Source organism: Danio rerio, chromosome 12 (assembly GCF_049306965.1).
Source record: "Danio rerio strain Tuebingen ecotype United States chromosome 12, GRCz12tu, whole genome shotgun sequence".
NCBI lineage: Eukaryota > Metazoa > Chordata > Actinopteri > Cypriniformes > Danionidae > Danio > Danio rerio.
In genome coordinates this window covers 17016508-17042382 of record NC_133187.1, presented here as the reverse complement: position 1 = coordinate 17042382, position 25875 = coordinate 17016508, and the positions used below count along the sequence as shown (strand labels likewise).

Sequence of the window (25875 nt, the reverse complement as noted above, 5' to 3'; positions counted from 1 at the left end):
CTCTCTTGTAAATTTACTTGGAGTATTAATGAGATAGTTATATATTTGGGGCTGGATGCTTGGCCATTTCGTCTTATCCAATATCCATTAGGAGTATGCTTTCATAAATGGACCTGTCAGACAAACGCCGCTCACTTAACGTTAATTTTGCAGAATAACTGTGCTTATCAATGGGTGGCATGCTGTTATAATACGATAAAAGCATTATGTAAATAATATATATATAATATGTAATTAATATAATTTATCTCTAGTATAACAATAAACTGTTTTGTCTCTGTAGAAACACTTTTTTACAATGTAGTAATCGTGTTTTTCAAAGAAAACCACCTTTTTTATTTTTTTTTTTTATTTTACAGTAAGCATACTGTGTATTCACAATGCAACACCATAAAGGTGTTTAACAATGAAAATCGAGTAGTTTTCGCTTTGGATATGGTCACAAGAATTTCTGATATTTGATCATGTTAAACAGGTAACTTTTATATCACCAAAAGCAGGCTATTTCAATAAAAGTGCTGTTAAATCCATGTGTGTTTTACACATATTTTATCATCAGAACACAAAAAAGATATGCTGTACACTATTAGACTGCAATAATTTTGTTTAAAGTATCCAATTGCACCTAATAAAAGGTGTCGGATCAATCTTTGTTCATAAAATGAGTCCATCCCCTGCAAAAAAAGGAAAGAACAAAAAGAAAGAAAGAAAGAAAGAAAGAAAGAAAGAGAAAAAGGAAAGACAGTCCTGCACCATCAGCACTGCTCTGCCTCAATGAAGTTCTCTTTTTCATAACCCCCTAGATCAACTTCAGCATAGCTGGAATGGCATCCTTGATTCCGAAATTTCATGGAGGGCCAATAATTATTGCCACGGCGCTATAAAAAACAGACAAAAACAATAGTTTACAATTCTAGTAAACATACACACAAACGTCCAATTAAACAAAACATTTTTGAGTTTGATCACCTGACATCTTCAGGATTAGAACAGTAATACATTTAAATTGAATCAATTTATTGAAAAAAAACAAAAAAAAAACAAAGCAATTTCAACTAAACAATCGAGATTTTTTCTCCTTATGAAGATTTTGTTTAATATTTTTCTCCAACATATTAATTTTTGGACTGATCTCACTTTTTTTTTGTGTGTGTTTTGTTTTGGTTTTGACTAATATTTTTACATACACAAATATTTTATTCTAAAGTATCCCATAGCATCCTACTTTTTAGAAAGCTGGGCACTCTTTTTGTTGTGTTTTTTTTTTTTTTATTCCACAACACCAACCCATTTAAATGTAATCTGTTTTTAGAACATAAACTGTTTTAAAAGATTGGCATTTGAAGATAAAAATTAATTTAAAGGCCCAATAACAGAACACCACTCGGGTTCAGATTAGGGAGGCCGTTCCTCCCAATCACACCTCTCCAGGTATCACTGTCATTACCCACGTGGGCGTTGAAGTCCATGAGTAAAACAATGAAGTTCTCAGTCTGAGCATCTTCCAGCATCCTTCCCAAGGACTCCAAGAATGCTGTGTACTCTGTGCTGGTGTTTGGCCCGTAGGCACAAACCACAGTGAAAGACCTATTCCTGACACAGGGAGGCGATCCTCTCGTTCACCTGGGAAAACTTCAACACATGGTGGCTAAGTTGGGGAGCTATAAGCAAGCCCACACCAGCCTGCCGCTTCACACCATGGGAGCTATAAGCAAGCCCACACCAGCCTGCCGCTTCACACCATGGGTAACTCCAGAGTAGAAGAAAGTCCAGCCCTTCTCAAGAAGTTGAGTTCTAGAGCCCCAGCTGTGCGTGGAGGTGAGCCCAACTATCTCTAGTTGGTATCGTTCCACCTCCCGTAAAGGCTCCGGCTCCTTCCCTCCCAGTAAGGTGACATTCCATGTCCATAGAGCCAGTATCTGTGCTCGACGATCGGGTTGTCTTAGTCCTAATCTTCGATCACCACTCGTTCAACAATGCACCGGTCCCTTACGACTCCCCCTGTAGGTGGTGGGCCCGCATGAGGATGGTCCCACGTCACTTCTTTGGGCTAAGCCCAGCTGGGTTCCGTGGGAAACAACCCGGCCACCAGGTGCTCGCATACAAGCCCCAACCCCAGGCCTGGCTCCAGGGTGGGGCCCCGACTACGCCATACCGGGCGACGTCACGATCCTCGATGTGATTGAGTTAATAAGGGGTTTTAGGACCGCACTTAGTCTGAACTGTCACCTAAGACCTTTTTGCCTTGGGAGACCCTACCAGGGGCATTAGCCCCCGACAACATAGCTCTTAGGAAGCAGAGACTGCAGTGGTGGACTCACCCATCACCCAAGCTGAGGTCACTGAGATAGTTTGCAAACTCCAGAGTGGCAAAGCAGTGGGGGTGGATGAGATTCACACTGTGTATCTTAGGTCACTGGATATTGTGGGGCTGTCTTGGCTGACACGTCTCTACAATATCACATGGAGGTCAGGGACAGTACCTCTGGACTGGGGAACTGGGGTGGTGGTTCCCATTTCTATGAAAGGAGACTGGAGGGTGTGCTCCAACTATAGGGGGATCACACTTCTTAGCCTCCCTGTGTAAGTCTATGCCAGGGTACTGTGGAGGAGGATCCGGCCGATGGTTGAACCTAGGATCCAGAAGGAACAATGTGGTTTTCGCCCAGGCTGTGGCACACTGGACCAACTCTATACTCTCACCAGGGTGCTCGGGGGTTCATGGGATTATGCCCAACCAGTTCACACGTATTTAGTGGACTTGGAGAAGGCATTCTCAAGTGTCCCTCGAGGCAGTCTGTGGAGGGTGCTATGGGAGTATGAACAGATAAGAAGTTTAGTTCGCATTGCCAGCAATATATCAGACTTGTTTACGGTGCATGTTAGGCTCCGGCAGGGCTGTTCTTTGTCACCAATTCTTTTTATAATTTTTATGGACAGAACTTTAAAGCATAGCCTTGAGCTGGGGGGGTCTGGTTCGGGGACCACAGGATTTCATCTCTGTTATTTGCAGATGATGTCATTCTGTTGGCTTCTTCAAACATAGACCTTCAGCATGCACTTGGGCGGTTTGCTACCGAGTGTGACGTGGCTGGAATGACAATCAGCACTTCCAAGTCCGAGGCCATGGTGTTCCACTGGAAAAAGTTGGTTTGCCATCTCCAGGTTGGAGGGAAGTCCTTACCCCAGGTGCAGGAGTTCAAGTATCTTGGGTTTTGTTCACGAGTGACGGAAGGATGGAGTGTGAGGTTGACTGGTGGGTCAGTCCAGCGACAGCAGTGATGTGGTCATTGTACCGGTCTGTTGTGGTAAAGAAGAAGCTGAGCCGAAAGGCAAAGCTCTTGATTTACAGGTCAATCTATTTTCCTACTCTCACCTTTGGTCATGAGCTTTGGGTCATGACCGAAAGGCAAAATCTCGGATACAAGTGGCTGAAATGAGTTTTCTTCATAGGGTGGCAAGGCACACCCTTATAGACAGGGTGAGGACCCCTGTCACCCGGGTGGAGCTCGGAGTAGAGTCACTGCTCCTCCGAAGTTAGCAGAGGTGGCTTGGGCATCTGTTCTGAGCGCCTCCAGGACACCTACCTAGGGAGGTGTTCCAGGCATGTCCCACAGGGAGGGGGGCCTCTGGGAAGACCCAGGACACGCTTGAGGGATTATGTCTCTTGGCTGGCCTGGGAACGCCTCGGGATCCTCCCGAAGGAGCTGGAGGAAGTGTCTGGGAAGAGGGAAGTCTGAAGTTCTCTCCTAAGACTGCTGCCCCTGCAACCCGTCCCCGGATAAGCGGATGAAAATGATGATGAAAATTATTTAAAATATGTAAAGAAATATATAAAAATTAAATATATAGAAAAGTAGAAAGTAAAAATCATTGAATTTTTTTTGTTCAGTGGTCAACTGAAATCAGGAATGTGAAAATTCAATTGTGGATATTATTATTTTTCTTTAATATGAACAAATGCTGGAGCCAGTTAAAGTCACTTTTAGCACATTTGTTCAAGCTTATCACTTAACGTGCAGGGATGGAGAAAGTAGTTGCTTTGATCAAGGATTGGGCCATCTGTCTTGTTCACCTGGAGAGCCTTGCAGAAATGGTTCTTGACCATCAAGCTGGTGGATGCCGCTTACCAACGGGATATCAACGCAACCATCCTCTCTCCTCCAGTCAGGAAGTGGTTGGTATGCTGCATTGTCCATCCATTCAACAACAGAACTATAGGGAATGACCTCATGGGGGCAGTTCAAAAGTCAGACCCGGGGTGCAAACACATCCTGATAATAATGGACTACGCCCACCGATGCCCGGAAGCAGGCCGCCTCAGAAAGGCCAACTCCAAAGCCATTGCCAGCAAGCTTTTCCTGCACTAAAGCCTGTTAGGCATACCCTTTGAGATTATGACAAACCAGGGTTCTCTATTTATGTCCTGGCTAATGGTTGACCTCTGTCAGCTACTGAAAACCAAAAAGATCTGCACCTTCGTCTACCACCCCTGGACCAATGGCCTCATCAAGAAATGGAACCAGATCCTCCTCAGATACCTAAATCAGATACTCCAAAGAGTAGCATTTGAAGATAAGAAATATTGGGAACTACTCTTACTGTATGTTCTCTTTGGAATAAGGGAAGTTCCCAAAGCCTCCACCGGATTCATGATGTGGTAATCCACTCTGAGGTTTGGGAGGAAGATCGGGAAAGACTTCGAAGGATGCTGTCCAAACTCTGAAAGGCTGCACTGAATGCCAACCTCTGACAATATCATCTAACCATGTCAAAGGTAAAGTACCTGGGTTTTAGGGTTGGAAGAGGTCTTGTCCAAGAGCAGGAATAAAAGGTGACAGCCATCCAAAAAGCTTCCAGACAACTACAAAGACCCAGGTATGATCTTTTTCTCTATACCTGCTTCTAATCTGACCAGGAAGGGGCAACTGGAGAAGGTACACTGAATGGCTGGGACAGAAGAGCACCACCCACTACCTTGGAGTATTTCAAATGATTGCATCTAAAATTGGATCTACAGGAAATTAAAACATACCAAGTCCTAAGTTTTTAACAAATAGTTCTTCCATTTTGGCTTTATTTTTCTTATTCAATAATGACACATCACATGTTGTTATGTTGTTCATGTAAGGTGTCATTTTCCACATTTTAAGCTTAAGGAACATATGTTTCCTTATGTCCAGATACAGAAAACTATAAAATTCAATAGGATGTACTAATTTTTATAAACATGATAGATAGATAGTGTGCTTACCTGCATGAGGTAGAATGGAGGAGCAACTGTTGGATGTGTGTTAATATAATAGACCGCCAACAGGGTCAAGAACACAAGAAGAATCAGAGCTGCCACTACACCAGCAATGATGGCTGTGTGTTCTGGCACCTCTTCCTCGCCTAAAAAATGTAAGAGTGTGGTTATTGTCAGTCCAAAAAACAGAAAATACATATAATTCTTAAACAAAATATTACATTTAAATGAATACAGGGAGCACAAAAACATGAATGGATGGATGGTCAGCATATATGTGAGCATGGTGAATGACAAGCAAAACTGTGCTGGTTGTACTAGTGCAAAAGAAAGTGTAACATTAATATGAAAGTGAAGCAGTCAGTGAAGTTTACATTATTTTGTAAACCGATTTCCACTGTAATGAAACTATACACAAACATGATTAAATGTAACTATTTCAAAGAAAAAAGGTGTTTTATTATAGCTATTTGAGCAAGAGAGTTTTTTTTTCAATTTGTCTAAAGCTTGCTTTAAAATGGAGGATGAACCTAAAAGGACGGTGGAGCAAATAGTCAATAACCCAATGGTTTATGCATTTGAGCTGATACGGCAAAGGTGTTTAACGTTACAGTAAACCCACTTGTTAGGGCCGAGGAGAGCTCGTGTTGTTAGGTGTTAGGGCCGCGCACGTAGGGAGAGCAAAAGCGGCAAGCAGGCATTTGCCTTTTGCATCTGCAGCGCATAGCAGATCGACAACTGTTGAACAGATTAATATATTCCTGTCTATTCTATCTAGCCTATATAAATTTACTTTTTTTTTAACTTTTCATCTGCACCAAGGCCCACGGCAACTTTCTCATATGCGATTTCCTTAACCTGCAAGTCTTTATTTTACCAGTTATATCATTACGAATGTATGCTTCTCAAGCTCTATGAGGAGTATTTCATGTATTTTAAGATGCACTTGGTCAGAAGACAATCACATGGGATATCATGACATTCTGTTTTTTGTTCGTCAGCATGATGTAGGCCTACGGTTACATTAATTATACAATATGGTTATAATGGTTTTTATACATGACAGTGTGCAACTTAAGCAAAACCAATACTATTTTTTTACATTTAGTTTTGTAGTTTGGGCCCAAACAAATATTTGTTGCATTTTTAAATGTTTAAGGTTATTTAATTGAGTATGTACACTCTTTAAGCTATGTTTGATGTTTCACTGTTCAGTTAAGCATTTTTTAGGGTCTCTGACATATTGCTTTTATTATTTATTTTTATTTTGGTAATCAACATTAAAGGCGCAGTAGGTGATCTGCCAAAATGCTAACCACTTAACATATTATCTTTGGAAGGCGGGGAGGGACTGTGATTAAAAGCCAAACCCCCTGAAATCGCGAGCGTGTGGACCATGTCACAACAGCAGACAGACAACCTACTAGTTCATGTAATTCGCCAGTTAGTGTCAGCACTGTGCAGGAATCACATTTATTACTTAGCCACACTTACATGCTATTTCAGAATGAATATTCAGAGTAGCATGGTAAACAGTATAGGAAGGCTGTCATTGTTCAAAAATGACCCAATGTGAATATAAAAGCAACTTTAGCTTAATAAAGCAGGTTAGGCGGAATAGCGCTATTTACTGATGTTTTGTTGTTAAACTAAATATAAATCTATATTATCGATGCTGTAAAAGGACCTTATGAAACTAAAAATAATCACATCAATCTTTCACTGGGAAATTTCAGTGGCTGAACAACACGTCTGTGCATAGAAGTCATTCATAACAAAACATAATCTAACATAAGCTTAGCCTGACTAAAATAGTTTTAAAACAGAACATTACCTATCTAACAGTAATATTTCAGCCATGGTGTCGTCCTTCCTTTAGCGTGCTAAAGTAACTCCAATATTGATTCAGGTTTTTAGAAGTTTCAACTTCAGCATTTGATTTCTCCCGGTTTGTCTTGTGATTGCGCGGCCGCTTATGCAGACGGGCACGCGCGAATGGCGGGTCTGCGTGAACAGATTCGCAGAAGTCCGAATCTACATTTGCTGACAGACAGTTTGAGCTGCTTATCGTAATTATGATAGATGTCGGTCTGACTCTATTTAATTGGATGAACATTTTTTAGTTTTATGCCTTACCCAGAATATAAAAATACATATAAACACATTTAGATCATTTACTGTAATCATTACTGTTGGACTGTGAAGAGACTTTTAACCAGCACAACAAAAAATGTTTCTGAAGTCAATCACCTACTGCACCTTTAACTGTGTGTGCATCAGCAGGCAGTCCAGGCACACACAGGATGGACTTCCAGTGTGGATTATAATTTTATTATAATAATAAATAAAAACTTTTAAGGTTTTAATTTGTCAACTCTCATTATTTCCAATATATGGCTTTTGTACATTTTTAGAATGAGAGTTGGTAAACATATTCAAGGGCGTGCACAGATGGGTAGCATTTTGATTGAATGTAGTGGACCACTCTGTCCCAAAATTTCAGGACCGATTTTTTGTCTCAGTCCAGCCCTGATGGTGTACTCTAATGTCAACCATGTCAGTCAATCTGATGTCACGAGGCACATCTGGACCACATTTTGCATGATCATTTGTGTGCAAATGGCTTATAAAATTATTTTCAGTTAGTCTCTAGGTTGACCACATACATGCTATTTAGACTTTGGGCCAGAGGACATTTGACAAAAGAACCACTGGATCTATATTCCTGCTTTTGTTGTCAGCTCTATTAGAGTAGTTTTCCCCTCTGAGGAATTACCTGGATTTGAACCTGCATATTTGTATGATAATTTGTAACCATACAATTTTTTTATAATACAGATAATAAATATAGTATTTCATGTGCTTGACTGATCATTTGACGTTTACCATTAATTACATATTATTGGTATTATTGTTATATTACTGTAAAGATTATTATGGCTTCAGACCAAGCTCTGACTGTGTGGTATTTTTTTATTTATATAAAAGTCTCTGTCTCAAATTAGACTCATTTTAGACTTGCTACAGACTTGTGATCAAAACTTGTAGACTGCAGACCTGTGAGAGACTTCTGTAGGCTCTTGAACTTCTTGAAGATGCTGTTTGACTGCAGACTAACCAACACATCTCAAAAAATCAATTCTGCTTGTACGTGTCTCCTGGACTGGGTTATCATTCATTTATTTATTTTTACAACAGTGACCTCACCAAACACTTGTCACAACCCTTAACCCACAATCCAGCAATTCACCTGTAGTGACAACACTTTTCCTATCCGGTAAGGCAATTGGTTGGTCATTTTCAATATCACTGACACGTTCATCCTTACTATAAATGCTTCCCTCCCTTGCAAAGTCAAACTCATCTTCTTAATCTTGAACCACATCCATTGATCTTTCCTCCTCAGATTCTTTACCATCCTCATACTTTATAACTCATTTTGATAAGATGATGGTGCCTCCCACAATTGTACAATAGGAATGGTAATTTTTGTAAGCAAGTCATCTGTCAAATGTATTGCTTGTTAACTCCCTCTTCTGTTTTCTGTTCAGATGCATCAGTCTAGGTGCCTAGACTGGCCATCAGAGGGCACAGTACCTGTCTCCAGCTCAATCTTATGTCCTCAACTTCTGGATATTTGCTGCTAGCCACTAACTTCATCCAAGTCTGCCTAACCTGCAAACAAATTCTTGTTTATATTATATTCACCCAGATATTGAGTTCCTTGAAATTAAAGACATTTAAATCCTGAATAGTAAATCATATAAAAAATATATATGTTTTAATTGTGCCATCTTACCAATATTGTCATGATTATTATAAATTATGCGTAAATGCTGGGGATGTACATTACACTTTTTATCAGACATTAAACCAAATTAACAACACCTGATGTTTTGTTTACTCTGCCCAACATTAATAAATATCTTTATTGTACAACTAAAGTACAGTGTAGCATACATCTTTAAACAATGTTTACTCAGCAAATAGTCTACTGACAGGGTTATGTATTTACTGTCTTTTTTGTATGTTTTTGTAACCTCATTACTGTCAACCAGTTCACCAATAGAGGGCCCCGATGCTTTTGTGAGGCAGTAAAATAAGTGAGCAATTGTCGACAAAAGGTGGTTGCATGGATTGCAAACTGATTTTAAATATGATGGCATGGAAGATTATATAATTTGGCATAATGCTTAGAAATCAGTCAGCGTGTGCAGTTTGAATTTGTAAACGTGGTGCCATGGTAAGACATATTGCTATTTCTGTTGGGTTTGATATGCTGATGTTGGTGAATGAGTTTGTTTATACTGGTTTACATTTTATTTTCTAACCATTATTTGGGTAACAGAGAACGAATGATGGCAAATGAGGAAGTATTTCCCGATATTCCTAATTCAATAAAAAAATTGAGCAATCATCGTTTAAATTAATGTAAGGCATGAAGTCATGGACATGGTCCAGTTAACTAGGTCCAGTACTCAACCTAAAAGAGGCCTACTTATTTAATTTTTCCACTTGCTGTTGACTATTACGCTGTGTTCAAGCCTGGATCGGCAGTTTTTGCTTATGTAACTTGTTGTATTTGTCTTTCTAGTGTCCATCGGTTAATCATCTTTTGATACTGTATCTATTTACCTTTAGTAAGGAAACCAAAACCATGGTGTCACACCACACAAGATGGCGGTACCCTTGCTCAAAAAGCTATAATAAAACACCCTCTTTTCTTCTAAATGGTTACATTTAATCATGTTTATGTTTTACATTACAGTGGAAATCGGTTTACAAAATAATTTAAACTTCACAGACTGCTTTACTTCCACTTTAACACCTACACTCTAGCCCCTACACAGAGGATATGTTCTTTTGTTGGAGAATTGTAAGCCATATAGCAGTTCATACATGCAGCTAGAAATGCTGCATTTTTTTACTTATAATGACATGTATAATGATCTTGATTGTATTATCATACTTTGTTAATTATTACATTTTTACTACTAAATTAGGTATTGCATTATTTAGTAAAAAAGTGTAATGGTGAACAGAAAGCACGATTCGGTATGTACCTTGGTTTTAGGGTCATTGTTCAAAAAGGGTTTATTTTGTCACGGTCAGCTATAGAACTAAAGAGCATCATGTGATGGAGATTTAACACAATGATGAAAAAAATAAAAACCGGTGCAGCCAACAACAAATGTTCAATATTACGTGTGTGCATATAGAATGTACTCACTTACTTAAAGACTGACGTATGTGCACACAAGATAAGTCAGTATCTTTTATTTTTATTGTTTGACAGATATACATGACTGTTGTCATATATATACAAGCCAGATACAAGACAATTTCCAGTAATGAGTTTTTTTAGATGCCTGGTGAAGACAAAACAATTTCAACTTTAATTCACAGAAATGCTCATTTGTCACACTGTCAGTCCCAGAGCAGTGGACCAATTAGAAGAGCTTTTGTTTACGGTAGCAAGTTGGCACAACAATGGCAACATGACGGAACCATTGCTCTATCTCACTCTCTCACTCTTTCTTGCCCCTCAATTGTTGCACTGCTGTGGTGTTTTTTGCCTAATTCCAGTGACTGCATATGTGGACTGACTGTATTTATTATGGGAATTCGTGAACTGAACCCTGACCCTCATACTATGACGGTTCAGGACATACCCCTAGCTATTTAAGAATAGTCAGGGATTTTTAAAGAGCCGATATTATGGGTTTTTGAAAATGCCCTTCCATGTAGTGTGTAACACAGCTCTAAGTAAAGTGAAATACCCAGCTAAAGCTTAAATCTGTAAGTGTACAGTGTTTAAAACTTTTGATTCGTCATAGTTCTCATAGTTCTTCAAACGAGTCATCTTGAAAACGAGTCATTAGGTGTTTCACGAAGACGCAGCCACGAAACACAACAGTAGTTGCGCGCACAAAGATTTGAGATTTGAAACCTGCGGCCGCGCCCACTAACAAAGAAAAAAAGCCACAGACACACACACACAGAGACGCCAGTCGAATGAACTGAATGAACAAATTATGTATTTAGTTGTGTTTTGTTACTTGTAACCGCAGATATCAAGTTAACTCTTTATATTCTATATATAAAAATCAACTGGTTTGAGTGAGAAGCCCCTTTCCCATTGATGGCTTTTGTTATTTTCTTTATTTTTCTTGCAGGAGATGGGGGCCCATGGGTGGAGGAACCTTTTTGGTGGTGGTGCTGTTGTGTCAGAAGGCTGTGGGACACTTCTGATTCATCAGGGTGTGTGACTGGAGTGTGCTGTGGTGTAGGGTGAATAACTTTCATGGGTGATCACTCCTGTGGGTAGCCCCAGTCCTGTGAGTTAATGCCTCCTAATCATTTATCAAGTTAACTCTTTATATTCTCATATCGAGTGTAAAGCCACATTGAAAACGCGACATGTGCGGATTTGTTCACGGACCGTCAGCTGTTCCTACACACATGCAACGGTCAAGCTTCAAAATAGTTCAGCTCAGGTTTAAGGTGAGTTGTCTAAATTGCACCCAGCAAGTTGAACTTGTGTTCTAGGCAAATGGCAATCACACCACCCTCAACCTGAAAGTGCATTTTTTGTTTTTAAATGTTTTAGTGTTGTGTCCTCTGAGGAGGAGGGTAATAGTTAGTCGTCAAGTCCATCGTCTGTATTTACATTCACCCACTGGCAGCCAAAATCCACGCCTTACACTATGAAGCATGTATTCACTCTGACTACTTTTATATTGTTGATTAGCTGCTGGGCATTTCACTCTGTCTCTCGCTGAAGGCTGTCAGTCTCGACCACTCACAGCAGGCTGTCATCGGTCCAATCAGTGCAGATTAGCTTTGCGCTAAGGAGGGGCTTGGGAACAAATGAATCGCAGAACTGTTCATATGGGAGTCGCTGGGATAATTAGGTAAAAATAAATGCATATTATGAGACCATGAAAGTGTTTTTTGACCTTGCATGCATATTAGACTTTTGTTGGAGACCCTTACAACCAAAATATAACCCTATTTCATGTATAGTAGGGGCTCTTTAGGATAATTCAAAATGAGTTCAGGCTGTCAAGTCTCTCAATGAGACACACCCATTTCACCCAGTTTTCATGCCACAATTTGTATCTTTGTGTTTTTCACGCTAAGATGTAATAGCCCTGCTTGTTTTGTCTACAAACCATTTGTAGGTGTACTTACAAACTGCTCACTAATGTCTATTAATCTAATTATGGATCATAAAGTGTTAACCTAATGTTTTTCATTCTTAAATCCATTTATTCATCCATTTACAATCTAGATTGTGTCAAAGTAACATAACATGATTTTTATTATTAAAGGCCAACACACTGTGAGTTATTTTATAACCCTAAATGATTGTAGCATGTTAGACTGGACAAACATGGCTCTCATGTCACACTGTAAGATCTCAGCTGGCATGAAGTCAGACTGAATGACTGAAACACCAAAGAAAACGCCCCGACACTTTCACTATCCCATTCTAAAAGGATTTCTCATAGCAAACGTAAACAATCTGTAGTGGTAATTTTGCACACGGTGTGTCTCAATAAAAATCAGGAAGAAAAAAACAGTTTTGACATTTCCCCTCGGTCATTTGAGTTGTCGCATGGATTGCATCAAAAAATTTTGTTCTTGGATTGTTCTTGGATTGACGCTCATCCCAGCTGTTGTCACACGGCAGGAAAGTGTCTGAAATCTTCTGATAGTGACAGAACTTCATCGGAGGAAAAATCTGATAGTAAAATCTGTCAGTGAACATGTTAAACCCAGGATTAAAGATCACAGATTTTATCCTAGGATTTCACAAATCTTTTAGGATTGCCCAAATTTGTCTCAGATGACTAAATCATGGCTGAAATTTCAGTATGAGCAGGGCTTTGGTCGACAAAAGGGTACCCTTGATGGGGAATGAGAAGCTGATTCTTCATTTTCAGATAGTCTATTCCAGGGGTGGCCAACCCTGTTCCTGGAGAGCCACCTTCCTGCAGATTTCAGTTGCTACCCATATCAAACACACCTGAATCAATTAATTTGGAACTGAACACCACGTGATAATTACAGGCAGGTGTGTTTGATATGGGTAGCAACTAAAATCTGAAGGAAGGTGGCTCTCCAGGAACAGGGTTGGCCACCCCTGGTCTATCCTCACTTAAAAAAATACATTGGGGGTACACTTGGGAACAGTGCTGATACTATTAGAATTCTGCAGGGCCAATTCTGTCAGCCAATCAGATTCTAGAACCAGAAAATACTATTGAATACTTTCACATAAATTTTTTTCATTAATAAATATTATTATTTTGTCTCAATGTTATAAGTAAATATATTCCTCACTATAAGCCAAAAAACTATAACTACATCATTAATAACAACAACAGTGCACATCTTAGAATTGTAACATATAATTACAGACATCTAATAAGTCATTCATTGATTCATTTTCTTTTTGGCTTAGTCCCTTTATTAATCCGGGGTGGCCACAGCAGAATGAACCGCCAACTTATCCAGCATATGTTCTATGCAGCTGCCCTTCCAGCAGCAACCCATCTCTGGGAAACATCTATACACATCCATTCACACTACGGACAATTTAGCCTACCCAATTCACATGTCTTTGGACTGTGGGGGAAACCGGAGCACCCTGAGGAAACTCACGCAGGGTAACTTGCAAACTCCACACAGAAACGCCAACTGACCCAGCCGAGGCTCAAATCAGCAACCTACTTGCTGTGAGGCGACAGCACTACCTACTGCACCACCCTAATAAGTCCTGACTATGCCAGATTATTTCTAGTTGATACTAGGCTCATAAAAATGCTAAAGAGGAGTGTCTCATGATGAACAACTAACTTTCAAAATCACATAAATACAACATTTTGTTTCAAACATGGAGGAAAGAGTTGAATGTTGTACAGAAAGATGCAAGCAAAAGACAAACCAAACAGACACAGTTATTTTAGCATGAATGATGCATACATTTTTGCATTTATGAGTGTAATATGTTTAATGGCTAATTTCTTAGACATTTTCATATATTGAATATTCTTACCTTCAGTCATGGGACTGGCAGGTCGAGCTACAGGGGAAGGAGCTATTGATGGAGATGGTAATCTAAAAGGGCTGTTTGAACTCTCCGGGCCTCCATGAGCATAGTCATCACATTTGCCTTTTGCCTTAGACAAACACATGCCAACTCAAATTATGCTTTAATATAAAATAACAATAATAACAGCATTTACAGTCTCAATGTACTAAAATGTCCATAAAACTGGGAACAAGTAATAAATCACAGTTTATTATGTTTACATTCAAGTTTTACTTCTTACTTCTAATCAAAAGTATTACTTTATATACAAGTTAACTAAGAGTTTTCAGAAGTACACATTTGTAAGTAAATGCTTAATATATATATATATATATATATATATATATATATATATATATATTTTTTTTTTTTTTTTTATGTACACATACATATTATTACCCAGGGATATGATTACGTTACTTGTGTTTAAAAAAAAAAAAATTATTTGAACCTGCTCCTAAGCAACCATGCTAACCACTTAGCTACCGTTCCACCAAAATGAAAACTTTATCATCATTTACTCCCAGTTGTTTCAAACCTGTTTTTTCTTTTTTTCTGATAAACAAACAAAAATATATTTTGAAGAATGTTGTTAATCAGTGACCAGTAGCTTTGACTGAGTATTCTGCTTTAAATCAAACAATGCTTAATGGATCTTAAAATTCTACACTGCAAAAAATGCTTTGTTTAGATTTTTTGTCTTATTTCTAGTCCAATTATCTACAAATTCTTAAATCAAGAAGCATTTTTTAGACAAGCTAAACACATTGTCTTGTTTTAAGAAATAATATGCCACAATGAAGTGAGTTTTTCCTTAAATCAAGCAAAATAATCAACCAATGGGGTAAGCAAAATAATCTTTTATCATTTATCACCTTTAATAATTGCCAGGTTATTTTGCTTGATTTAAGGAAAAACTCAATTAATTTAGGCATATTATTTCTTAAAACAAGACAATGTGTTTTGTTTGTGTAGAAAGTGCTTCTTGATTTGAGAACTTTTAGATATTTGGACTAGAAACAAGACAAAAAAATCTAATGATAAATTTGTGTGTGTGTGTCTATATATATATATTTAGACTTTATATCGATAGACACATTTGTATTAAGAGCACCTCATTCATGTTTGGTAAGTGTTTTGCATGTGGTTGTAAATGGGAGTGTTAACCAATGCAATGATTTGTAGCCGTGTGTGTGTGTGTGTGTGTGTGTTATAATATTCTCCTTCTCGTTTAGATCGTAAATGTGTCCACATTTCTGTTGCTGCGTAAATGCTACAATCCAGAAGCATTTGATGCTACTTTCTGAGCGATGCTGTCTGAAGCGAGTACTGAGTCTGTCTAACCCCTTTTGACTGTATTTTAAAGTGAACTGATGGTCCAGTCGTGATGGCAGACCCGGAGCTGACAACTTTGAGGGATTCATGTGGTGAAATTGTGTCCGTGTTCATTTGCACTTTGTAAATGTCATTTTGCTGTGAATGTCTAATTACTGAATTAAAATCAAGAGGCTCTCCTTATCAATGTGTATTGAGTTCTGAATTACTGATTTCTGTATCTGTGCATTTTGTGTAAAATCAACTGGTTTGAGTGAGAAGCCCCTTTCTCATTGATGGCTTTTGTTATTTTCTTTCTTTTTCTTGCAGGAGATGGGGGCCCATGGGTGAAGGTGAAGGAACCTTTTTGGTGTTGGTGCTGTTTTGTCAGAGGGCTGTGGGACACTTCTGATTCAAAATCCGAGCCGACGAGCCATCGGGATCTAGTTTAGTGTTTGTCTTTTTAAGAGAATTATTTTGAATAATTTTTTGTGTTTACTTGTGTCTCCTTTCTGCTCCTTAAACTGTAAAAAGAGACAATTCTGGGTGACATTTTATATTTTTCCTGGGTTTGAATCCCAGGTGGCGTAATCGGTATCATATTGTAGTGAGTCAACGGATCGTTACAGAACCGAACAAGCCACAGACCATGTTATCCTTAAAAGATTGGTTGGTGCCTACATGTCTGAGCTTTGATTTCATTTTCAAAGCAATCCACAGGCACCCAGCAAAAGGCAATACACAGGATGACTAGCCAGTCAACATTACAGTTGCGTGTTAATTAACTTTACACCTTAAAACAATAAGAGGCTCTACAATCAAAAACCCACCAAACCGGTTTTTGAGAAGTACCTTTTGGTTCGCGTGTCCTTTGGCGTCTGCAAGGAATACACATTCTCAGGCAGACACAGAAGCGATCAGAAATGCTTCCAAAGTTTAATGGACATACAGTAAAACTGTGTTTATTTGAGTAATGTATGTTTGCTTTATGTTTCTGTAGGTTTTTGTGTGTACATGTTCCATGTGTTTAACAAAACTGTTATAGATAGTTCTTGAGTAATAGCCCTCAGTGACAAATGAAATCTACAGAATGTTTGTGAAATACTTCATGTTTGGTATCGATTGAAAGCTGGGAACATTTCAAATGCATTGGTTTATATGAAGAAACCATACTATGAAAAGTGTCGACGTTATAAGATTTTATTTTAACCACTATGCTATCAAAGCAGCACCCACACCATGTGTCAACCCGGCATCCTAGAGGGCAGAATTGGGGACAAGCATTGTGTAGACCCAGCCTCTACCAAAGCCTATAAAACTTTGAACAAAGGAATTTCATCGTCGTCTTTTGCCGGTCATCTTTGCCAGTCATCACCGCCGTCGCTGCCCGAACGTCGCTCTTCTCGTGCTGTGGCCGTTACATCGCCTCGCCGGAAGCCTCGTTACATCACGGAGCAAACCGCGACCTTCACTTGCTACCGGCTTGACCCCCGATCTGCTTGTGCAACAACGAGCCATCGGGTCAACACATCCAAACTCTGAAACTCATCATAACTACAGGAACCCAGGAAGGACTTCGAACGCCGCCTTGTCCAACATCCGTATCCCTAGCAACCGACTAAGGAAACCCCTCTTCACCGACAAGGGAATTCCATCACGTCACTGAAGTTGCTACGCTGACCAATCAGCTTCACCAGGATTTTCCTTTGGACCAGTCGAGGAAACCAAAATTACATCAGAACGCAAGTAGCACAAACAAGGTTTCTACCCATTACTGAATCTGGTGTGAATTATGTTTAAGTAGTAAAGAATAGCAAAATTCTCTGCTTTTATGGTTTCTCTCAGGTTGCAATGTTAAGAACTTAGCAAAGGCTAGAAGTTAAATCCACTCAGCCAAAACTCTCCTCAAACTGCTTGTGCGTGTGTGTATGTATGTGCATTTGTTTGTTTTACGTAGATTAGTACTTTGTGTTATAGAGTAGCAATAAACTTTTGTTTCGTTTTAAGATCCGTGTTGGTGTGTTGTGTGCTTTATAAGTTAATGCGTCAGCTTCAGATACTGCTACCTTGCTCATTAAATAATTAGATACTGTTTTTATATTGTTATTGTTGGCCACGTAATAATATAATACAGAATTGCTTTACATTAAACGTTCTATTTTCTGGACAAATACTAAAGTTAAGTGTAAGCTTTAAATAATTCTATGTGAATCATGTTTGAATCTTTGATTCGAATCCCCAAAGTTTAAACATGATTTAAACCAAAGAGCTGATTCTTACAATATCAAAATAAGTCGTTGGGTTGTGTTTCAAAGTGAGCTAACCTCGAGCACTTTAGCTTCTCCCTCCCTGTTTCGTCCACTCTGCCACACGTACAAAACTCCTCACCTCTTGCTATTGGCTTGTCCACTTGATGTGCAGCATGTGATCACTTACCATGGCCCAAAAACAACTAAGCTAACATAAGAAAAAGGTAGATCCACCTGTAGCTTCTCTGCTGGTCAGCCATTTGTTGTTCATCTAATTTGCCTCTTTGGCCCCATTTACACTAGTGCGTTTTAGTTTTAAAACGGCGTTTTATAATGAAAACGATCCGTGTCCACACAAGCTTTTCACCCAGTGTTTCTGATCAGCTCTCCGTCTACACAAAACGCTGAAATATACATCACTTGACCACACACACAATTTCTAGCAAGCGTTGCAGCCAATCTACCCAGATGAGAGCTATGCTAGTCTACTTAATATTGAGGAAAAGCCCCAATAATAGAAACAAATGTCAGCAGCCCCGCCTCCGTTTTCAGATGTCTCTGTTTTCCCTCATTCATACTCAGACAGACCAGCAGCGTTTAAGGATGAAAACGGCTTCTTCAGCATTTTCAAATTGCTCCGTTTACGGTGCTCGAAAACTCCTGCGTAGTATGGACGGATGGCGTAACCTTAGCAAAACTTATGCGTTTTCATGCTTTCAGATGATCACTTAAATACAGACTCTTTAAAAACAAATGCCAAACCAATTCTCTGACAGCTGTTGTCGAGTTTGAGAATTGCTTATATCTTTGATGTGGGTAGAGGAGACACATTTCTGAGGGAATTTCAACATGCATCCTTATATGGGCAAAGGCAGTCGGAAGATGGCTCTGATGGACAGAGGAAAATTTAAGGGTCCTGTTAGCCAGTTTGTGGTCACAGATAGAACAGAATGAGAACCATGATCAGCAGGATTTTGGTCAGAGGGCACATACCTTCATTGATCAAGCATTGTACATCGTCTGATGCGATGGTACTCTGTTGCTCACATATACATGGAACCGTCTTGACCCCACCCAACACTACTTTACTATCTGTGTAGAACCTTATTCTTCCTGGTTTTAAATGAATCTTCTTTGGGATAGTTTAGACCATAGACTGTAAAATATATGGACGTAGTATCCTTGATGTCACCCATAGGTTTCTAAAGATCGCAAAAAAAGCCACAAGTAGGCGCGGCCAACCATCGCCATTTTGTTTGCGTGTCATCACACCCACGGGGGATACCAAACAAGGGCAAATAGGCAGAGAGTGAGCGGAGCTTCAGACACCTGCTGGCATTTTGCTTGGACCTGGTTCAGACACACTTTACTTTGGGAGAACGCTTAATACTTTATCACCTGTGACTCGTTTGTATTCTGACCACTTGTGCTTGGTTGTACACTATATCAATAAAGTGTTTAGACTTTTAAAAACACACTGCTGTAATACACTGAGCCACTAAACATTGTTCTTATGACGTTTTTCAACAGGAGGAAAACGCGATTTACTTCCAAACACTTCAGATATAGTCTGTGTTAGTTAATGTAAGACTATTGATGAAATCCAGCATAACACTGTATGACAACGCTTCAGATGACTGTTCTAGAGCCTACAGCTAATCAATTCGTCAGATTCTGGAGTGCATTACAGCTCTAAATATAAATATAAACGATAAATCATCTTAAATAAAACAAATACATGTATAGAGATGGTATATAAGTATATAACTTTACTCACATGGGAAACGGAGGCCACGTGTATGGTTTGTGAGCACAATTAAGTGCACTCAGCATGCCATGCCATCTAATAAATGTAGGAAACAAGTCCAAAAGGCAGTTGACAGTGTAAAGCCACATAAAACAACACAGAAATACGATAAATATGCCGAGTTCAGTGGCTAATCTGCCGGAGTCAGCAGAGGTGACCAACGAGACCTAGCTGTCACTCATGTGGCCAATCCCTTAATTATGCAAACTTAATATAACTTAATATAAAGGAAACGGGTGAGTTATAAAAAAATTCACCCCCTCACAGTTGTCATGAAGGGCAATATTAGCTGTATTAACCATAATCTTTTTTTGTACCAGGCTGTAAACACCTTTTTTTCTGCTGTAAAGTTGGCCATTCTAACAGTGGGCTCAATTGAAATTTGCTCTATTTTGGAGCCAGGAGCGGCCATGACTAGCGGAATTTCAGATGAATTGCAGTTTTAGTTACTTCCGTATTGGCTTCCTGAGGGAGAGCGGGAGGTTGCCGCTTGGTTTAGACCAGGGCCGAAGTGGGACTCTTTTTCAGCCCTGGAGTTTCAAGCCTTAGACCGGCCCACCTCAGTTCACCACTGATCTTAAAATAAGGTCATTTCCAATTCAGTTTCTAATTACACTATCACGTCTTTTTTTGAGAAAACAGCTGTTTTAGAACTTCAAATGTTCAACAACCCTTACAGTATTATATGTCTTAACAATAAAAATTAAAAAAAAAAAATCTTCATAGACGAGGACCAAACCCTGGTTGGCCACGTCTTCACCTAACGCGCTAACCACTGTACCACAACAGCTGTACGTTGAATAGTGACTTATCTAGTTATATCATCATTAACCTGCAGGCTGCCTCATGCTCACGAGGCTACGAGAAAATAAATAACAAGAGCAGAGCTGCGGTAAAATAATAAATAAGAAGGCTGTGGTCAAGTAAATAAATACATTTTATTTAAAAAGTGTGACTGCTGAGAGCAACAGATTCTGGAGCTAGGGACACCGGCCCTCCCGGCCAAAAAACGGACCGGCCCACCAGGAATTCTCATGGTCCTCCCGATTAGCCAATCCAGCCCTGGTTTAGACACTGATTGTTAGGACTGCATCACATAATTCGAGCCTAGGTACAAAGAGATTAGGCTTTGGAGCCATGACTATGTGACCTGACATGCAACATAGTTCTTGACCTCCTTAGTCCGACTGTTGTCACAATTTCACAGAAAGCGCAAATGAAGGAAGGTACACCTGGTCATCCTCTAAAGGAAGAGCAAAGTCTGTGTGGTTACTGTCCAGTCTTCTCTGCATAAATTCTTTGAAATCATCTTTCATCATTGGTCGCCGATCACGGTTGCAACAGAGGGATAAGAAACAACTTAAAGCATACTCTGTTGTTGAGCAACAACACCTTTCTGGCTTACTAAATGGCCATTGTGCTCAACACACTACAATTCTTAGCAATGTGCTTATTTGATGATCTAAAACATCCCAAATACATATAAAACAAAGAGACATCTCCTTCAGAATTATGAATGACCTGCTCTTATCATCCGATCATGGCTGCATTTTTCTATTGTTGGACCTCATTTGCTGCAATTTGATACAACACTAAAATAAACAAGTATTCCAATTTTAGTTCCTGCAATCCATTTAAAAAAGTTGTAACAGTAAAGCATTTACTACACTGTAATGTTGCCATTACTTTTCACAACACTCCAAGGCCCCATACCTTGACAGACCTTGGCTTTTGGACTTGTTGCTGGTAACAATCTGGAGGATACTTTTTTTCTTTGGTCTGGAGCACACGGAATCTATTTCTCGCAGAACAGTTTTTACTGACATTTTTGGATTTAATGTCAAATTACGGTACTTGAAAAAGGTTTGCACAAGTAGTCCTGAGCCCATGTGGTAATATTGCTTATTGATGAATGACTATTCTCGATGCAGTGTTGCCTGAGGGTTCAGAGATGACGAAAGTTTAGCTTAGGCTTGCTCTCTCATCCTTTGCACACTGTAATTCCTCCAGATTCCTTGAGTCTTTTAATTATGTTGAGCACTACCGATAGTGAAATATCCAAATGTCTCCTTAACTTTATTTGAGGAACATTGTTTTTTAATATTTCAATAATATTCTCATATTTTTGTTGGTAAACTGGCGATCCTCAGCCCATCTCTGCTCCTAAATGACTAGACCTTTCTTGGATGCTAGTTTTGTACCAGGTCATAATTAAAATTGTTTTAAATCACATTATTATTTAACTAATTTACCTGATTACAAGCCCTAAACTGCTCCTGTCTCAACTTTTTTTGGAATGTGTTGCAGGTCTGAATGACAGGAAATGATGTATATTTATAAGTGAAATGAAGTTGACGAGACAATTTTGTGTTCAATAGTGTCTGCAATGAAATAAAAGTCAAAGTAAATTTGGAAATCACTACCTTTTTTATTTGCGTTTTCCATACTGTCCCAACTTCTTATGATTTTGGGTTGTGCTTTCGATCATAACATTTCCCTTGATAGGCTTGAAATTGTGTTGGTTTTACTGAAACTGCATTGGCTTGGTTCTGGTCCTACTTATCTGAATAATATAAATTTTGGCAAATTAATGAAGATGCGTTATACCAATAAAAAAAGTACCTCAGGGCTCCGTTCTTAGTCCCTTACTTTTTATTTTATTTATGTTACTGCTAGGCGAAATCAATAAAAAAAGATGCACTTAGTTTTTACAGTTATGCTGATGATATACAACTCTATATCTCATCTGAATCTTATGATTTGTACAAATTCATAAAATTAACAGATTGTAAAGCAGATATAAAAACTGGACGACAAAAAAGTTCTTATTACTTAGTTCGGATAAAACCGAACTTTTATTGCTTATTGGTCCCACAAACCTCTCTTGCAAAAAAAATAAAAAATTTCGCCGTGATTTGTGATAGCAACCTGTCATTGGAAAGTCAAATTTCTAGCATCTGTAAAAAAAAAATTTCCATCTTATATTTTTTCCTAACCAATACATCCTGACAATGTCTATTGCATAAATGCTAATTCATGCTTTCATGAACTCTAAGTTTAACTATTGTAATGTGTTACTAGGTGGTTGCACTGTAGGCCTAATTAACAAATTTCAGCTTGTTAAAAATGCAACTGATAGAGTGCCTTCTAGAACTAAGAAATATGACCATTATTGTTCTGGTTCTTTCAGCATTGCATTGGCTCCCTATTAAAGATTAGTCTTACTGAATAAGCCCTGAATGCTTAGCTTCCCCGTATTTCAGGGACCTGCTATTGTTTTACAGCCCTCAGGTCTACTATGCTTTATTAATTCTGGACAATTGACTATCCTTAGAATTTCAAAATTAAATGAAGGGGTAGATCTCGTGTGTGGTACCTAAACTATAGAACGGCCTTCCTAGGACAATTTGGGAGGCAATCAGACTTTTTCAGTTTTAAAACTACATACTCATAAAAGATAAACACATAATTTTTGAAATCCAAATCCTCTGAGAATTGTTGGGCTGCATTAATTTAGGCAACCTGAGCTGGGCACACTTCCTAAAAAGATATTGTAGTTTGAATGGCATATATACTTATACTGTAGTTTGAATGGCATATATACATATATTAATATGTTTCTCCTTATCTTGAGGTCTACATAATCTTGGATCCATCCAGTATCCTAAGCAAAAGATGTCATGGTCAATGACACTGGTCATGGATGAGTGGAGAGCATCAGACTAATTACTGCCAAGACCCCAGTGATCTGCATTGATCCCCTGGGTTAGCTTAAATATGCACTTGTAACCAATAGACCTACATCTTCTCCATGATGGGCAGCCATCATTCTTAAGCCTCAGGCATCTACACTTGTCATCATTTGAATTAAATCAAAACTTTTCATCAATGTTGTCCGAAAACCAAATTGTGTTCTTTCAAAATTCATGCAAACATGTCAGCCTGTTATTAGTCAATGTAGCTATTAATGAAATATCATCATTAATGGCTTTTGGTGATCATCAGACGTGACTGCTTGACATTAGGTACAAATTGACCTGTCACAGGTGTCTGTAACTAAGACTCTTAAGTGCTTAAAGCTGCGGTCACACTATTGTTTGAGTGAGCAATATTCTGTCGTACGGTGCTGTGAAAAGGGGCAGGATTAAACAAGATTATTAGACATTAAAAAAGAGTGATTGCTCCATGTTTTAAATTTCTGTCCAGAGAGGTCATGTTCTGATCCTGGATTGGTCTCACGCAGTCATGTGATGCAATTTCGCAGGTCAGAGTTCACCAAGCTTAAACTTTGCACCACAGCAACTTGTGAAACTTGACGCATGACCCTGTGTTTCCGGTCTGATGCATTCACGTGCGTATGAATGGAAGTCTATGGAGAGCAAAGCCCAGTGTGACCGCAGCTTTGTTTGAGGTCAGAAATCATAAAAATGCCAAATCTAGTTAGACTGCAGGATTCTGACCTCAATGGGGCCATTGGGGTGCTGAAAGCAGGCACTACTCAGAGGGCAGTTACAGAGGCAGTGGGAACATCTCAAAAGCTGCGTTTCCACTATCGTGCCCAAAGCGAGCGAGCCAAGGCCAGTCGCGTTTCCACTGTCACTTCCAGGGCCTAATCGGGCCAAAGTGGGGCTTTCTCAGGGCCAGCGGCCTGCCTTTTTCAAATAAACTACTAAGGGAAAGAAAACATATAGCTGGTCAGTTTAAGATAGGCTATTCCATAAAACTCCTTACAGGATAGGTCTTTTTGCTTATGATCGCCCTTATGTTTCCCTTTTAAATGTAGGCTGTTGCATAAAAAGTTTTAATTTGATATTTCCTTGCTGCGTCCTCCTCAATGTTTCAATAGCGCATAACAATCTTTAAATCATATTAAAGACACAGCAGCCAGTAAAGGTTGTCGAGTTTTTGTCAAGTGTAAAAGGCGTGTTTTTGTGTAACACGTGCGCATTGTGAGACCTGTGTGTGTGTTGGGACGGACGAAAGAGCACTCGCTTGACAGCTCTGTTAATGCCTCGACCGGCTTTTTTCTTTTTAAATTTATTTTGGAGATAATACAAAATATGAATACAACAGAAAGACATAAAACTTTTACAAATGTGTCCACTTTTGGCGGCTCAAAACAATAGTGTCATATCTCAATAAAATAGCCTATCTGTATTGAATTAATTAAAAAAATTACAAATATCGGATATAATAAAATCACAATAAATAAATAAACCAATATAAAACAAACACAAGCTAGCTAGAACAATGTAGGTATATGCAGTACATAAATGAAACCGTTTTAAGCCATATATAACTTTCATTTTACAAAGGCCTCTCTGAAAAAAAAAGATTTTAGTTTTTTCTAAAAACAATAAACAATAATTGACATGGTAAAATTAAAAATGAAATTTTAAATGTAGAGCTTTATTAGTGAATAGCTGCTGAGCGCAGCAAATATGGCTATATTTTATTAGGCTACTTGCTCTTATGTGTTGAAACACTTTACACGACGTCTATCAAAACAAGGATGTTATAAAATATACTTCATACCAAGTTATCACCAGAGAATTTCTGCGGTTTTATATTAAGGATGGGTGCGCTCACTGTGCTGGGTCCCTCAGGTAGTGGCGAGATCTAATAGTCGATGCACAATGCCAACAGTCGGTCGGTGAGTAAACAAATATAATGAATGGAAACAGGCCTGTGTGTATAGACATATACAGTAACTTGACATGATTTCGGCCTCACTGCTTAACATCCCGCGTCGATTGGCCCAGCCCGGCCAGATTAAAGCCCTGGCTCACACTGGCCTGACAGTGGAAATGTGGCTAATGTGTCTTTTCAGGGCTTGGAACAGGTTCAGAAGGTGTGGTAGTATAAGTACAATACATGGTTGAGGCAGACAACAGGTAACAACACCAAATCAAGACCGATACCCGACCCTTCATGCCCGAAAAAATCGTTTATGTCTGCAGTCAGTCTGCAAAATGATCTTCAGAATGCAACAGGGGTGTGCGCATATTTGTGAATACCAACAAACAAACAAATAAATAATAGTCAATTCTGTTAGTTTATTCTAAGCCAACATTAAATCCTAAAAATTTTATATAGCTAAATTAGTTAGAGGCTAGTGTTACCCCAGATTGTCACCAGGTTAAAGCAAAATGAATGC

At 38.9% G+C, this 25875-nt stretch overlaps 1 protein-coding gene across 2 annotated transcripts in view; it reads right to left on the bottom strand.

Annotated features, from left to right (window-relative positions):
- Positions 1 to 295: 295 nt before the first annotated feature.
- Positions 296 to 25875, bottom strand: part of plxdc1 (plexin domain containing 1) — a 98041-nt gene continuing 72461 nt past the window's right edge. Inside the window, exons 11-13 of one of the 2 annotated variants that reach the window (XM_005156124.6) lie at positions 14313 to 14436; positions 5255 to 5394; positions 296 to 878 (exon numbers count right to left, since the gene is read on the bottom strand). In XM_005156124.6, the coding sequence (XP_005156181.1) occupies positions 756 to 878; positions 5255 to 5394; positions 14313 to 14436 (387 nt within the window). In that variant the 3' untranslated portion in view covers positions 296 to 755. 2 annotated transcript variants of the gene reach the window in all.